Here is a 15,550-nt window from a genome sequence, read left to right on the forward strand (position 1 = left end):
CAGGATTCACTCGGCCAGATCCAGTCTCCACCCCCCAGCCTAGGCTCAGTCCCAACTCCCAGCTGCCCTCTGCCTTCCACCCTCTCCAGACTCCCTCTGCCAGATCCTGGGCATGCAGAGAGGAGCAGCCCCTGTCTCCTGCCCTCTGGATGGTGAGGGAATGGTAAGTGTTGTAGGTACTGTGAGAGGATGGCATGCTGGTGACAGGAGCCCAGAGGAGGGGCCAAGGAAAGCTCTGAGCAGACACTTGAATATTCAAAAGTTCAACAAAGTTGAGGAGGAATGTTCCTGGTGGATGAAGCTGCATATGCGACGCTAGAGTATGAGAGAGAACTGGGACCCACAGAGTGAAAGCGTGACTCTGGCTCCAGAGAGGAGGGTGACCGGGCTCTGCAAGGTTCCCCAGGCCCTCCTGAGCTTCCCTCACACCCCAAGCGCCCAAGCTCTAGAATCAGGCATGTTCTCCAGTCCGTGGGAAGACGGGGCAATGCTGGAAGCTCAAGGGACCGCAGGGAAAACAAGCGCCCGCAAAGCGTCCAGCCTTGCGCCTGGACCCGTGACGCGCGCTCTTATACGCCGGGCTAGGAGCAGACTCAAGGTCTGAACAAACCCCTGCGGTTTCTGCAGCAACCCACAACACCGGGTTGCCGAGGAGACTGCCCCGGGGAACGCTTATCTATTGGCTGCAGAGGGCGTCTGTTCGCGACACGCCACATGCGATTGGTCGGTGCTGCTGGAGGATCCACCCACATCCCCCGCCGCGTTCTAGGTGCCGTCGCGAGCAGTCCAGATCTCAGTGCAGGCAACTGCAAAATGAGCATAACCAAGAGGGGTCCCTGCGAGAAATCTGGGGAGAATGAAGGGCGGGAGAAAGAGGCGGCGGCGGCGGCTGGACGTTTTGCAGGGGTCCCAGAGGCCGAGAAGGGTTCAGACGTGGATTCAGACTCTGACCTGGAGACAGAAGGTGACCCCCGGCCTGTCTCTTCACCCTGGGGAGTGGAGGGGGCAGGCTGGGGCCGAGTGAATAGGGGCCCCCTGTCCAGCAGAGCAGGGAGCGCACCCCTCCGTGGGACACCTTCAGGGCAGTGGGAGGCAACTCCAGCCCCGAGCCCTCCTGTCAATTCTCCTGGCCGCATCAAGAATTCCACCATTAGAACAAACTTCCAGAGCGACATTAAAATACTGGTCGTGACAGAGGAGAGGGGAACCCTTGGAAGATGGCTGGCTGTGCCTGGGGAGGGATCCACATTCTTCCTCTTGTTTCCTATCAGGCACCCACGGGCTTGGAGAACTGGTCAAGGAGACCCTCTACCTGAGGTCTTGCCGGGTCCACAGCGTTGTGCCCGCCTCCTGTTTTCTGCGCCAAGGGAGTGACCCAGAGCTGAACCTGCGGCACCGTGGCCTGGGGCCCCAGGTATCCCTGGAGGGACGTTAGGGCCAGGCGTGGAGGGAGAAGACGTGGGAGGCAGTAGCCATGGATGTAGCCCCCTTCCTGGAGCCTATCCCACACACTCCCTGACCTTTCTCTGCCAGGAACGTCCCCCCCAACCCCCACTCACAAATCTAGGTGGCAGGTGGGATTGGGGTTATGGCAGAGTTCGGTATAAGGGCCGGGGAGCCTGCAGTGGGCACCTAACCTGCTGGGGGTCAGGAAAGGCTCCAGGAAGTGAGATCTTGGTGGAGCTTAGAATGAGAAGCAGGTGTCCCCTGGGCATGTGGGAAAGGGAGGGCCTTCCAGCTGGAAGGCACCGAGTGGGCTGAGCCTTGGAAATACAAGACAGAGTAGCAGCTAGTTGTGTCTGGGGACCTTCAGCCCTGGGAAGGACCAGCGTCCTCAGGCTCGTCTCTGTCCCAGGGGGCTCAGGCTCTGGCTTCCTCACTGAACTCCAATCCCTATGTCAAGCGGCTGGACCTTCGGGACAACGGGCTCTGTGGGGCTGGCACGGAGGCCCTGGCAAGTGCCCTGAGCAAAAGCAGCTGCATCTGTGGTAGGTGCTGAGCCTGGGGCAGGTGGGCAGACTTGAGTCCTCCCTTTCCTGAGGGATGTGGGTAACCGCCGCCCCCCCAACAGCCAGGCCTTCTCACCTGGGGCCTGCTGGGATTGCTGGGAAAGGGCCTCCTCACAGGGTGGAGTTAGACCCTCTGTGGTGCCCCCAATGCAGGACACCACTCCCTTCCTGACCTGCCCCACCCCACCCACTCCCCTCCTCTGCTGGCTTCCCAATGCCTGACTGCAGGTGGGAGAGTCCTTTGACACAAAGGTTGGGCTGAGCTAAATGAGAGGAGGGGGCTGGGTGGGAGTTTGGTGGGGCTGAATTCAAATGTTGCCTCTGCCACTGAAGAGTGGGGTGCCCCTGGGCAAGAAGCTCAACCTCGCTGAGCCTCAGTTTCCAATATGTGGAATGGCCCCAACAATACCACTTAGCCCTTGGGGATGTGGTGAGCATTAATGAAACTACGTGTGGCCCACATAAGTGCCCTGAGCACAGCCTCCTGGATTATTATGCTAGTCCCCAGAAATATGGCAGTGAGGACTTCTGTGGGTGGCTTAAATTGTTGCCAGGCACGAATCATCAATGGGGTGGCTGCATCTCCATCACAAGTATTCTCTATAGCAATACAAACTAGGTGATTTTGTCCCCTTCACGAAAAAATTCGCGGACACACAGGACAGGGATGGACGTCAGGGAAACTGCCTGGGGCCTGAGGGAACCCAGCCAACGGGTGGGAGAGTCACCATGTACCCCAGGACAGTCTGATTGCAAAGCCCCTTCTGCTGCCTCAGGCCTGACAGTTTGGGGGGAGGGTGGTGACTGGCTGTGGATCCCACTGACTGAGGAGTGGTGCTGCCCTCAGATGTGGACCTGTCGGAGAACCAGCTGGGAGCAGTGGGAGCCCAGGCCATCTGTGCTGCCCTCATAGCGAACCCCACCATGCAGAAGGTACAGCTGGCAGGGAACGGCCTGGAGGAGCAGGCAGCCCAGTACCTTGCTGAACTCCTGTTGGCCCACACAGGCCTGAAGTCCCTGGACCTGAGCTATAACCAACTAAATGACCAAGCAGGTAATACCTGGCCAGGGCCACCATGGGGCACTTGAGCCCATTTTCCTGGGGTAGGGGTGGGTGGAGGTTGGCAGGACCACTCTGAGTATCCTTGCTCTGGCTCCTGCTCCCCATGTCCCACTTAGACCTGCTCCTTTCTCACTCTTTCCACACAGAACTCTTAATCACTTCCATAAATATCTCACTTCCTGCTGCTACATGCACGGGGAGCTGATTTGGCCACTAGGAATCTAGCCATGAACAAAACAAAGGCCCTGGCCTAAGGATCACATATTAACAAGACAATTCTCCATAAATATTGGTGCTGCAAAAGAAATAAACAGGGTATGATTCTAGAGAAGAATGGGGACACCTGCTTTAGAGGGGTCGCCTGGGTGGCTGGGGTGACCTCTGTGCAGAGATGACATTTAAGCTGAAATGTGCAGGGTGCGGAAGAATTAGCCATGGCAAGACCAGAGGGAGAACATTTCAAGCAGAGGAATAGTGAACACGCGGGCTATTTTCCAGCCTGACAGATACCAGTGTGACTGGGCTAGTGAGCCAGGGGAGAGCGGTTGTGCTGTGGGGTGGAGAGGCAACAGGGGGGTGCAGGGCTACAAATCATGACAAAAGGCATGAAGATTTTATTCCAAGTGCTGTGGAAGACATCCGTGGGGATCCTTTATCTTACCACTTTCTCTCATGCCTCAGGGCCTTTGCATGGGCTGTCTGCTTTGCCAGGAACATGCAGTTCTACCTGCCTGCCCCCAACTACCCCAATCAATTATGAGAATCACCTGGAATCCGGGTTAGGAATACAGATTCCTGCATCCTAGACCTGCTGAACTAGACTCTTGGGTGTGCCCGTTCATCTGCATTTTAACAGATGCCCCAGGAAATCTGTCTAATCCAGAAAGTTTGGGAATCACTGCTCTGTCCCAAACTGCTTAGAGTGAGTGGGGTGGCACCAGCCTTGGCCTGTGGGAATCATCCCTAGAATTTAACTGCCAGAGAGCCAGTTTGCCAACTAAGAAAATTATTGTGAAATTAAAAGAGAAACCCATTTCAGACTTTCAACAAAGTATAGGTGTCCCTCTGGGCTTGCATGGTCAGAGAGCAAGCACCAGAGAGACTGCCAGGATGGAGGTGGCTGGAAGCTAAGGCTCCACGAAGGCTGCACAAATGTGGGGTAAGGGGTCCTCAGCCTGGAAAAGGACAGACTCAGTGGGGCCATTTTGTTTCTCCAAGTAGGGAATCTGTGGGTGGGTCCGACTTCCTTGAGGGGTGAAGGTGCTTGGGTCTCAGTTTCCCCACCTGACCCATGGAAATGGTAGCACCTACCTCATAGGTTGGCTGCAGGGATCACAGAGAACAAGCCTTAGAACTATAAGAGATCGGTTCATACGTGTAGAACAAACTTCTAACCCTCTAGTCATTCAGCAAAGTAGAGACTTCACTACAAAGTGGGGGACCATTGCCCTGTCCCCCCATCCCTAGAAGTGTCTGAGGAAGAGGAAAGTACCTTATCTGAAAACCTGTGGGAGTCAGACCCAGTGCTGGGAAGGGAGTCCGGAGCCCTGTTCTCAGGGAGTCCGCGCCGCCTTGCGGGGAGCTCTCCAAGGTGCTAAAAGTATCTCCTGTGGCAAGTTCTGGCTGAGCGGCTGGCTGAGCGCACTGCTGTTAGTTCATCTACTTTTCCTCTGTGCATTTCTTCAAACCAGCCGTACTAGAACTGTGCTAGGTGATGGGACCCTGGAAGGGGGTCAAATTCAGATCTCTGAGGGTCTCCCAGGCTGATGGGAGAGACAGGCCAGGCAGAGAGAGGTCTACTGGCCAGAGACTGGAAGGCTGGAAGCACAGTGGACATAGGTCCTGAGGTGGCCCAGCCCAGCTGGGCAAGCAAGGCTTTCCGATGCCAGGAACCCAGGTTAGGAGGGGTGAAGAGCTGTTAGCCAGGTGAAGAGGCAGATCAACAGTCCTATGCAGGGGAACAGCCAGGAGGTGTGTGGGTTCCTGCACTTTTGAGACCTGGAAGCAGGTCAGACTCGTTGAGTGTTGACAGAGTCCACAGCGGGGTGGGTGGGTGGGGTTTCTGCCCACTTTACATGCTAAATATCTCTCAGGGTTTCTCACCCCACATAGCCCCCCCCATTTCCTTTCTCTACCACTACTGCCTCTTCTTCATCACAGCTGTGCCAGCCTTGTCACCTCTTGCCTAGACTATGGCACAGGCCTTTCAACTGGTCCCTGGCCTCTCATTTTTATCCCTGCCCATCCCAGTCCATTCCCTAAACCCACTAAGGAATCCAACCCTTGTCACATCTTAAAGCCCTCCCTGCCTCTTTGCCACCAATAGGGCGGTGCCCAAGACGCTTGTCCTAGCATTCAAGGCCTCTCTCAATTGTCCATCGCTCTTACCTCATTTTACTGGCTTCCCCCCAGACCTCCCACCCAGGGCCAGGCTTGCCTGCATTTCCACAAGTGCCCCAATGCTCCCTGTGCCTCTGCACATTCATTCTTTCCTGTATCTGCTCTCTACTGTGCAGCCAGATATGCGTGGTAAGTCCCTCAGTCTTCAAGGTTATCTCCTCTGTCCTGACTTTCCTGACCACCACCCCTAAACAGGGTTAGCCTCCACTCTGTCCCCATGCCTTCCTGTTTGTAGTCTATAATAGCATACCGTGTTTCCCTGAAAATATGACCTAGCCGGACCATCAGCTCTAATGCGTCTTTTGGATCAAAACTTCATCTAAGACCCGGTCTTATTTTACTATAAGACCAGATGTTATATTTATAATATAATATAATATAATATAATATAATATAATATAATATAATATAATATAATATAATACTGGGTCTTTTAGGAATTTTTGCTCCAAAAGATGCATTAGAGCTGATCGTACAGCTAGATCTTATTTTCAGGGAAACAGGGTACATCCCACTCATTTTTATTTCTGTCTCCCCTATTAACTATGAAATCCTTGGGGGCAGGGCAGGTCCATGTTGGGTTCAACTCCATGAGCCTCATGCCCCGCAGAGACCCTGGCACACAGCAGGCATCCGTATCATTTTTCGAACGAATGAACAAAGGAAATAAGAAGGTCTGTCTTGGTGTTTCTGAAGGGGAGACGCTTGGACCAGCCCTGGCAGAAAACACAGGACTCATTGAGCTTAACATAAGCTGGAATCACCTTCGAGGCCCAGGAGCCATTGCCTTTGCCAGGGGACTGGAGGTATGAGGCCCCACCCCCACCCCACAGTCAGCCTGGCCCCCAGGCTGTCCCTTGGGGGCAAGTCTCCTAGGGGCCAGTTCCCCATTATTGCAGCTCTTCAGCTTGGATCTTTCTTTTTCTTTTTTTAAGATTTTATTGGGGAAGGGGAACAGGACTTTATTGGGGAACAGTGTGTACTTCTAGGACTTTTTTTTCCAAGTTGTTGTCCTTTCAATCTTTAGTTGTGGAGGGTGCAGCTCAGCTCCAGGTCCAGTTGCCATTGTTAGTTGCAGGGGGCAGAGCCCACCATCCCTTGCGGGAGTTGAACCAGCAACCTTGTGGTTGAGAGCCCACTGGCCCATGTGGGAATCAAACCGGCAGCCTTCAGAGTTAGGAGCATGGAGCTCCAACCGCCTGAGCCACCAGGCCGGCCCGAGCCTTGGATCTTTTAAGCAGAGCTTAAGGAATATTTTACTAGGCGGCTTTAATTTTCCCGGCCCCTTTTAATGACTTCTGTACACTGTGCTCTCATATCACTCACTGAGGTGTCCACAGCTGAATGTCGCACACCTTCCCCAGACATCAGACACTCAGGTGTGCAGTCCAGTGACACATGTTCCCTGTGGGACATGTGCACATGCTTTCTTGAGTGACCCCTGGCCCCTTTGGGTCCCAGGACACACTCTAATAGCCTACCCTTGGGTGTTGTGGTTCATAGGCCCCAGGAATGGGTGGCAGCAGCCCCTGCCAGGGTGGAAGAAGGCACCTGCAATGCCCCTCATGTCAGCTACCTTTGTGGGTTCCTTCTCAGGGAATTGCAGCTACTGCCTTGCCCTCTGATGGCTGAGCTAGGGTCCTGCCACCTTGTCAAGCTCAGTCTTCCCAGAATACCCACAAACTCCTACCCTTCTCCCATCACAGTCCCCGGGGAAGATTTCATCCAACTCTGGGCCCCTGGGCTGCTCTGTGCTTCGGGGTCTCTGCCCATAAAAGAGGCCCCTGAGTGAGCATGGGGCCTGGTCACCGTGTCTCTGGAGCCTGCTGCCACAGGCAGATACCTCAGTCTCAGGGTCATTCACATCCACACCCCCCTCTGCGCTGTGCTTCTGGTTGTTCAGCTCTACTGATCACCATCATCAGACTCAAGACTCTTCCCTGGAACCTCTGTCCTGCTCTCAGCCCATGCTCTTTGCACCTCACACAGCCTGGGCTCAGAGGTTGTGGCGCTGCCTTTCTCGGCCATCCCCTGTGGTCCCATGACTTTGCTCTTTTGTGTTCTAGGCAAACATCTTCCTGAGAGTCCTAGACATCTCCTACAATGGCTTTGGAGACCCTGGAGCCTCCGCGGTGGGTGAGGCACTTAGGACCAACAATGTGTTAGAAGAACTCAATGTGAGGTAAGGAGCACAGGTGCCCCTGGGTCAGCGTCTGGGCCCATAGCCACACAGGGGACCAGGGGCTCCATGATCTTGCTGCTGTTCTCCACTTTAATTCCCAAGCTTACCACTGTCTACCCGTGATGGGGCTTGAGCCACAATCCAGGAGCACCCAGCTCCATCTTCTCACTTGAGGTCACCATTTATACGCTGGACTCATAATTCCTACGGTACAGGCAGGGGCTGGGAATTGCAAACATATGTGTAAAGCCTCTTCTGCAGAGCCTAGTGTGGGCTGGGTGCTCTGTGTGAGTTTTCCTCCCTTTCCAAAGAGGAGCTGACTCTGACACGTAGGTCCACATGCATGCTCTGTTCAGCCTATGGCTGCTGGGGGCCTGCAGTGTGTGAGCGGCTTCTCCAGGCACAGGCAGGGTCTCAGGCCTCGGCAAGTAGCCAGAGCAGGAGCTGCAAGACCAGAAGGAGGGCGGCCCCGTGGCTCAGGTGGTCCCCTGTTCGATTCCCACATGGGCCAGTGAGCTGCGCCCTCTACAGCTAAGATTGTAAACAACAGCTCTCCCTGGAGCTGGGCTGTGGTGAGCTGCCGTGGGCTGCTGTGAGCCGCTGCGGCTGCGGCCGGCAGCCATCCAGCATCCGGCTGCTGGGAGTGGCTGACCGGCCTATCAACAACTGGCGAGACTGCCTCAGCCAGGGGTGGGGGTAGGGGTGGGGGTAGCAGGGGTGGGGGGGCAGGGAGCGCAAGTCTCATAATTCCAGCATGGGCCAGGGAGCTATGCCCTACACAACTAGACTGAGAAACAACCGCTTGAACCAGAGTGGTGGCGGGGAGGCAGAAGAAGTGGGGGGTGGAAGACCAGAGGGAAGGAGAGAGGCAGAGGCCTGACAGGTCATGGGCTATGTGGCCGAGCCCCTCCCCGGAGCTGCAGAGTAAGCAGGGCCTGCCTGCTGTAGTCCTACCTTCCTTTCCTGCCACGGAAGGAGCCAAGGCCAGAGGATTCCATGAGCGAGGCTGGCGCTGGGGTCTGAGAAGTCAGAGAGAAACGGGACTGGCTTCAGAGACAAAGTAGCCAAGAGCCATGCTGAGGCCTGGAGTTTGAGTCCAGTGAGAGAAGTGGGGAGGGAGCTAGGTGGTTTTCCAGAACAGACGTTGTCATGGTGATAGGTACAGGGTGCCAGCTGCCACAGAACACCTGCTGAGCTCTGAGAGCCAGGAAGCAGCAGGTGGACTCCACAGTGGTGGGGACGCTCCAGGTGTGTTTGCTGGGTGAGCTCCCTGAACACAGGGAGCCTCCAATGTAGCAGGGTCACCAGCCAGCTTTTATCCACTGAAATGCTCAGGGTCCCCGGGGTGTGAGTGGAGGCTAGAATTGTAGCCCTACCCTGTGGATGCCCCAGCAGTGCCAGCTGGGACCCTGGGACAATCTGGCTCTGCACAGCTCCTCAGAAGGTAGCACAATACACGTCTTTCTGTTGCAGCAACAACCGCATCTCTGCCGTGGGAGCACTGAGCCTGGGCCGGGGCCTCCGGGTCAACCAGACACTGAGGAGCCTTGTTGTGAGTGCTAGCCTGATGGGGGAGGCCCCAGCACAGACCTGCCAGTGCCGGTCCACACAGATCCCGCCCCTGCCACATCTCCCCACCCCAGTGGCTGCGGGGTGCACAGGTTCCAGAGCCCAGGTCGGGGAAGGAGCCTCCTGGCTTCCTCTTGTGACCACTTCTTCCCCTTGCCACTCACTCACCCATCTCTGGCCTGGCCCATGTACTTCTTCAGACACCTCCGTGCTGCATCCTTCCTTCCGAGTGGCATCACCACCTCTCCCAGCTTTCCTTTCTCCTTCTTAGCCCACCGGAGTGCTGGTCTGCCGATGATTGTTGGGACACACTTGCTTTCCCTTTCATCTTCTCCCCTGCTCTTCCTCTGACCTTGCTGGTACCCAAGGTCAGCCCAGGTGTACTGTTGGCCACCGCTTAGACCTACCTGAGGTCTTGTGTGCATAGCAGGAGTTCCCTTCCTCCAGGATTGCCACTGGGGAGAGAGCAACTGAGCAGAAGACAGAGAAGAGAGAGTACAGTCAAGGGTGGAGCAGGTCCATGAGGCCACTGTGCCAATAGCATGTGCTCAGAGGACAGTACTGCCGGCTCTGGGGAGCATCCAGCCCTGCGTGGCCCTCAGCATCTGCAGCTGGCAGAGGAGCCCCCAGCATCACCTCCATCCCCAGCCTGAGGCTCACTCCTCTCCCGCCCCTGCACTGGAACCCAGACCTTTCGCTTAAGCTCTGGATCCACGTTTCCACCTGTTGGATGCTTCCCCAGATGTCCCATAAGCATATAGGACCCTGAGAGTCCAACCTGAGCACATCATCTCCCTGTAAGAGTTGCCTCTTGGTGTGTGTGTGGAAGGGGGGTGTGTGAATCAGAAGCTGGGGCCCAGTGCTTGTCTTGCTCTTTCCCACGTCTTCCCTCCTTCATCTCGCCTCCTGCAGAGTGCTCAGGCTGCCTATTCCTCCTTCTCACGTCTCCTTCACGAGTTCTGTTGACCTGCTAGTTTCCCAGCACTGGCCCTTCCTTCCCACTTACTACCAGATGGTCTTTCAAACCAGACACATGCCTTTGTCCCCTCCCTGCTTTAAACACATCAGAGGCTCCCCACTGGATACATTCAAGCTTAGTAGTGTGTCATTCACAGCGTGTTGAGATCTGGGCTCTGCCCACCCATTCTTCCCTCCTGCCTTGAAGTTCATCTCTCTCATCCAAGCCGCTCAGAATTCTCCATGCACATAGTGCAATTTCTCATCTCTCTGCTCCCGCTGCTCTTCTTGCTGAAATGCCCAGCTCCACCCACTTCCCCTGTAAAGCTCAGCTGAGGTGGTTTATCACTTACCCAACTTTAACCTCCCAGGTAGAGTTGGTGCACATTCTTCCATTACACTTATCACACTGCATTTTTATGGTGTTTCTTTTTCCTCTCTTCCCTCAGTGAGTGAGCTCTTTAAGGGCAAGGGTGTGTCTTGTGTGTCTATTATATCTTGGCGCATGGCACGTGGCTCAGCCAGAGCCCACTCCCTGCCTTCCCCAGCGCAAGGCATTCTGTCTAATGGAGACACCTGAGCTGAGACAGAGGGGCTATCCTGAGGCACATCATCAGAGAAGAGGGATCCCTCTTTCCCTTTTGTGTTGCTCTCCCAGCCTCCCTGGGACCAACTTTTCTCAGTTTTGTGTGTATGTGTATTTCCTAGGTGTCCAGGAATCCCCTGCAAAATAAAGGCTGCTTGGGTGTTCTCAAGTCTGTCCAGGATAATCCAGTGTCTGCCCTGGAACTGTTGGATTTCTCCGTAAGAGCTTTTCATAAACCTCATCTCGGATCCTTCCCACAGCCCTGGGAGATATCATTTAGAGGAAGAAAGTGGGGCTTAGAGAAATAGAGTGCCCTGCCCACATACATGGCATGGCCGAGTCCAAGTTCTATCCCAGGCCTGCGTGTAGGTCATTATGCCACTGGCTCCACTCTTGCTCCTGACTGGGGTACTGCTGTACTCTCACCTCAGACCCTGCCTGGGTTCTACATTGGCTGAGAGAAGATAGTGGCTCAAGGCGCACGACACTCACTGTTCACTGATATTTGGATTTGTAGGTTCAGCACTTGTAAGGCAGCCCCCTCCCCCACCCAGCCTGTACTGCCTGCAAGTGGACTGAGATGCTTGGAATATTCACTTGTGTGGCCGTAGGGAAATCAGGACCCCTTTTCATTCAATTTTGCCTTTTTAGTATAGAAACAAATGCCACTTTTTTTCTAAGGCAGTTAATGTTAAAGAGAGAATCCCCAAACATGAATTATTTAAAGAAAGGCTAGTCACCAATCACTGCTTATTCAACCCCAGTTTATTTCAACTCAGACTTGAGTCAGTGCCTTTCCAGAGATGTGTTTTTAGTCCCAGTCCTTCAGGCTTGGGACAACTGGTGTCAAACATCCTTATTCTTTCCTTCTATCTGCCTGGTCTCTACTGTTCTAAAGTCGGAGAATAGCTTGCCATGACCTTGTTCCCTCTGCTCTGAGAACTCCTGTCAGCACTGGATCCTGTCCTTCTAAGGAAGTGGAATGAGATAGGAAATCATCCTACCAAAATACACGCTTGTTTAATACAATGTCTGGGTATTATCTGAAACTTTAAGTATAGTGAAAATACCACAGGGTTGGTAATGAGACGGGCCTGGAACCAAGTCCTGAGCCCATCACATGGGATCTTGGATTCTGAGTTAGAGATCAATACTATTCTAGATGCAATGTTCTACTTTCCGGTTCCTTAACTGTTATTAGTCTGACTAGCCCAGATTTTATCCTCAGCTTCAAGGGAAATATTTCTGAATCCTTCCAGTTCTCATGAAATCCTTCCCAGGACTCAGTTTTATCTTCGTGTGTAATGGGGCCTACCACCCAGGGTCACTGTGAAAATAGGATGCGATGACAGACCCTATGGAAACGGCCTGCGCAGAGAAGACTCAATCAGGGCTAGTTCTCTTCTCCCCAAACCCTTTGTTTTTCTATTTTATTGAGGAACAACACTTATGCTGATAAGTGTACATAGATTAAGGGCACAGCTCAGTGAATTTTCACAAACAGAATACACCTACATAACTAGCCCCCAGGTCAAGAAATAGAGCAGGCCCCTAGAACCTCTCAAGGGGGGGCCCTTGAGACCCTTCTCTTCTTGATTTTAATAGTTTGGGGAGTAATGACATTTTCATCCATAGGAGACAAGCTGGCCTAAGGAGCTTTTTCAAGACCTTGTGTGTGTATGTGAAAAAGTCAAGTTCTCAGAAAGCGATAATGTACTGTCTTGTCATGGGTTTCTCCTCAGGAGATCCAGGTGAACAGAGAGTTTGATGACCTCGCTAGCTCAGTGAAGGCAGTTCTTCCAGGGCTTTGTATAAAGACGGCTGCTCACAGAGTGGAGTACAAAAAACAGTTGCTGCCAGTCTTCAGATCGTCCCAACCAGCGTCTGCCCCTAAATGAGTATGGAGTGTGGCCTTGCAATACCTTCTTCTACTTGAGTCTGCACTGAGTCCCCACGGCAACCAAGTGATAAGTCCCATGGAGCCGACCTTCACGATGACTCAGACACCTGTACCCTCCTCTCTACCCACAGCCGCTGCACTGATCTGGGCCGTCCTTTGCTCTCACTAATGTGTGTAACACCGACTCGTACTATACACATTGAGCTGGGCACGGGGTCAAAGATGCCCAAACAAGTCCCTGCCCTGGTGACTTACCTCGGGAGACAATTAAAATATAAGGTGGTGTGCAACTGGCATTCCCAAACTGAACTTACCAGAATACAAACAAATGCAACTTTTTTGGAAGGCAATTTATCATTATGCACCAAAAGCCTTAAAACTGCCTGTGTCATTTGATCCAATGTTCTGACTAATCTGCTCTACAGAAATAATGCTGTTTATAATAATGAAAATGGGAAATAATTTAAATGTCCAGTAAGAGGGGATCAGTTAACTAAGATTTGGAACTCTGCAAACATTAAAAGCCAAGTGTTCCAAGTACATTTAGCAATTTGTGAAAATGCACATGATTAACATTAAGTGAGAATCTGGATTTTAAAAAATCACATGGTTTGTCTGGCACTTCCTCAAAAGGTTAAACATAGAGTTACCATATGACCCAGCAAATACATTCCTAGAGAAATGAACATATGTCCACACAAAAAATTGTACACAAATGTTCATAGCATCATTATTCATAATATCCACAAAGTACAAATGCTCACCAACTGATGCACGGAGAAATAAAACGTGGTATTCCCATACAGTGGCATATTATTTGGCAATAAAAAGGAGCGACATTTGGGGTGATAAAAATGTTCTAAATGGATTATGCGAATAGTTGCACAATTACATGAATATACTAAAAGTAATTGAATTGTATACTTTAAATAGGTGAATTGTATGGTATGTGAATTGTATGTCAACAGAAAGAAAAAGGAATGAAGTACTGGTACATGCTACAACATGGATGATCCTTGAAAACATGTATTCTTAGTGAAAGATGTCAGTCACAAAAGACCACGTGTTTTATGATTCAGTTTATACAAAATGCTTAGAAGAGGCAAATCTACAGAAATTGAAAGTAGAGGTTGCCTAGGGCTGAGGAGATAAGAGGGATTGGGGTTTGACAGCTCAAGGGTATGGCTTTCATTTTGGGGATGATCAAAATGTTGTAAAATTGATTGTGGTGACGGCTGCACAACTGAATATACTAAAAAAATTGAATTATGTACCACTTTAAAGGGGTGAATTATATAGTATGTGAATTATAGCTCAATAAACTGTTACCAAAAATATCATATTGTTTGATCCAAATTGTGTTTAAAAAGTATGACTATATATATACTGGAAAAAAACCCTGTTTGTGGGTTTATGTATTTTAATTTTCTTTGTATTTTCCTGCATTTCCACACTTTCTACTCTAAGTATGTATTACTTTAATATTCAGAAAAACATATAGTGCTTAAAAACACAACGTGATACAGTAGGTACAATTCTGTTACGTGCATGGTGTGGTTAGAGCCCTGAGGAAGGAGGATGCTATAGATTGAATCATGCCCCACCCCCTCAATTATCTGTTGAAGCCCTAAACCCCAGCTGGAGATAGGAAGTAATTAAGGTTAAACGAGGTCATAAGGGTGGGGCTATGATCCAATAGGATTAGTGTCCTTCTAAGAAGAGGCACCAGAAAGCTTATTCTCTTCCCCCTCCTCTCATGTGAAGACACAGCAAGAAAGCAGCCCTCGGCAAGCCAGGAAGAGAGCCCTCACCAGAAATCAATCCTCCCAGACCTGGTTCTACGACTTCCAGCTTCTAGAACTTTGAGAAAATATCTTGTGTTGTTTAAGCCACTGTGGTTATTTTTGTTATGGCAGCAGCCCAAACTGAATAACATATAGAAAGATCACTCTGGAGGGAAGAAGAGGCAGGGAGGGTTTCTCCTGGTTTCCCGCTGATCTCCCTCCATCCTCCTTGTTCTCCCTACTGCCAAAGCCATCTTTCCAGGGGCAGACCAGAGGCTCAGAGGCTCCCAAGTCCTACGGAAAAGTTCCAACTCCTCTATCGGGTGTGTCCCATGGTGAGGGTCGGGTTCCCACTCGCCTCTAAGAAGTCAAGGGACAGGCTGGAACGCATTATGGTGATGAGCTGGGGGTACGCCTGGATTCCTCCCCCCCACTTTTCCCAGAAGTAAACACACATTGTATCCTAAAGTTGAGTCGATCTTTACGGAATACAAGAATCGGGGGATTGCTCCAAAGTCCTCCAAAATGGACACTGTGCCCCAACCCAGCTCTTGCCTATCCTCCCCCTCCCTTGCCCCAGGACACCCATTCCTTATTACAGAAGCAATCAAATCCTGCCCGGTCCCAGGGTGCTGGATGGTAAAGGCCTTTCTGCACCGGGAAAGGGGTGGAAAAGAGAGAGGACGCAAGCTTTGGGTGGATGACGGGCACACCTCTAGGCAGGGGCCTTGTTTGCAAAGATGAGGAGCGGGAAGGCGAGCGAGCCTGAGGCCCATGGGGAGAGGACTACGGCACAAGGCCGACAGCAAGCCATTTGCATGCCGCCGGGGGCTTACGCACATGGGTACATGGTAATGTCCTGTGCCCCACCAAGGGGGCGCCACAGCTGCTCCAGCCTAAAGTCCAAAAACACCCCGGAACACCCCGGCCTGTGCTCCGCCTTCCTCGACCCCACGGCCTTCCCGCCAAACCCACATCCAATCAGAAAGCGCCACACTGCGTGAGTCGAGCAACAGCCAACCAGAAATGGGATTCCAGGCCTCGCTCGGCCCCAAGACGCTTCGGACCAATGGCCACCTGGGCCGCGGCGGGCCTATAAG

The 15,550-nt window shown here is 52.3% G+C and overlaps 1 protein-coding gene across 3 annotated transcripts; it reads left to right on the top strand.

The window, feature by feature from the left end:
* Window positions 1-60: 60 nt before the first annotated feature.
* On the top strand, window positions 61-14,001 carry LRRC74B (leucine rich repeat containing 74B). 3 transcript variants are annotated; one of them, XM_074321500.2, is made up of 9 exons: window positions 61-964; window positions 1,272-1,414; window positions 1,856-1,988; window positions 2,857-3,063; window positions 6,169-6,278; window positions 7,539-7,654; window positions 9,128-9,206; window positions 10,889-10,984; window positions 12,509-14,001. In XM_074321500.2, the coding sequence occupies exons 1-9, from the start codon at window positions 715-717 to the stop codon at window positions 12,662-12,664; spliced, it is 1,290 nt and encodes a 429-aa protein (XP_074177601.2). In that variant the 5' UTR covers window positions 61-714; the 3' UTR covers window positions 12,665-14,001. The 3 variants fall into 3 exon arrangements, with proteins under 3 accessions (XP_074177601.2, XP_088657011.1, XP_074177602.2); XM_088800885.1 differs by lacking the exon at window positions 2,857-3,063; XM_074321501.2 differs by lacking the exon at window positions 10,889-10,984 and having other exon boundaries at window positions 12,509-12,796.
* Window positions 14,002-15,550: the final 1,549 nt, after the last annotated feature.

The sequence above is a fragment of the Rhinolophus sinicus genome, chromosome 9 (genome assembly GCF_057876585.1).
Source record: "Rhinolophus sinicus isolate RSI-liver-muscle chromosome 9, RSI-T2T, whole genome shotgun sequence".
Classification (NCBI taxonomy): domain Eukaryota; kingdom Metazoa; phylum Chordata; class Mammalia; order Chiroptera; family Rhinolophidae; genus Rhinolophus; species Rhinolophus sinicus.

Bases quoted from the DNA above. Each gene is read 5' to 3' on its own strand.
- LRRC74B (XM_074321500.2), top strand. From the start codon at position 715: ATGCGATTGGTCGGTGCTGCTGGAGGATCCACCCACATCCCCCGCCGC. The intron at 7,655-9,127 runs GTAAGGAGCACA...TTTCTGTTGCAG, and splicing joins TTAGAAGAACTCAATGTGAG to CAACAACCGCATCTCTGCCG. The intron at 9,207-10,888 runs GTGAGTGCTAGC...TGTATTTCCTAG, and splicing joins AGACACTGAGGAGCCTTGTT to GTGTCCAGGAATCCCCTGCA.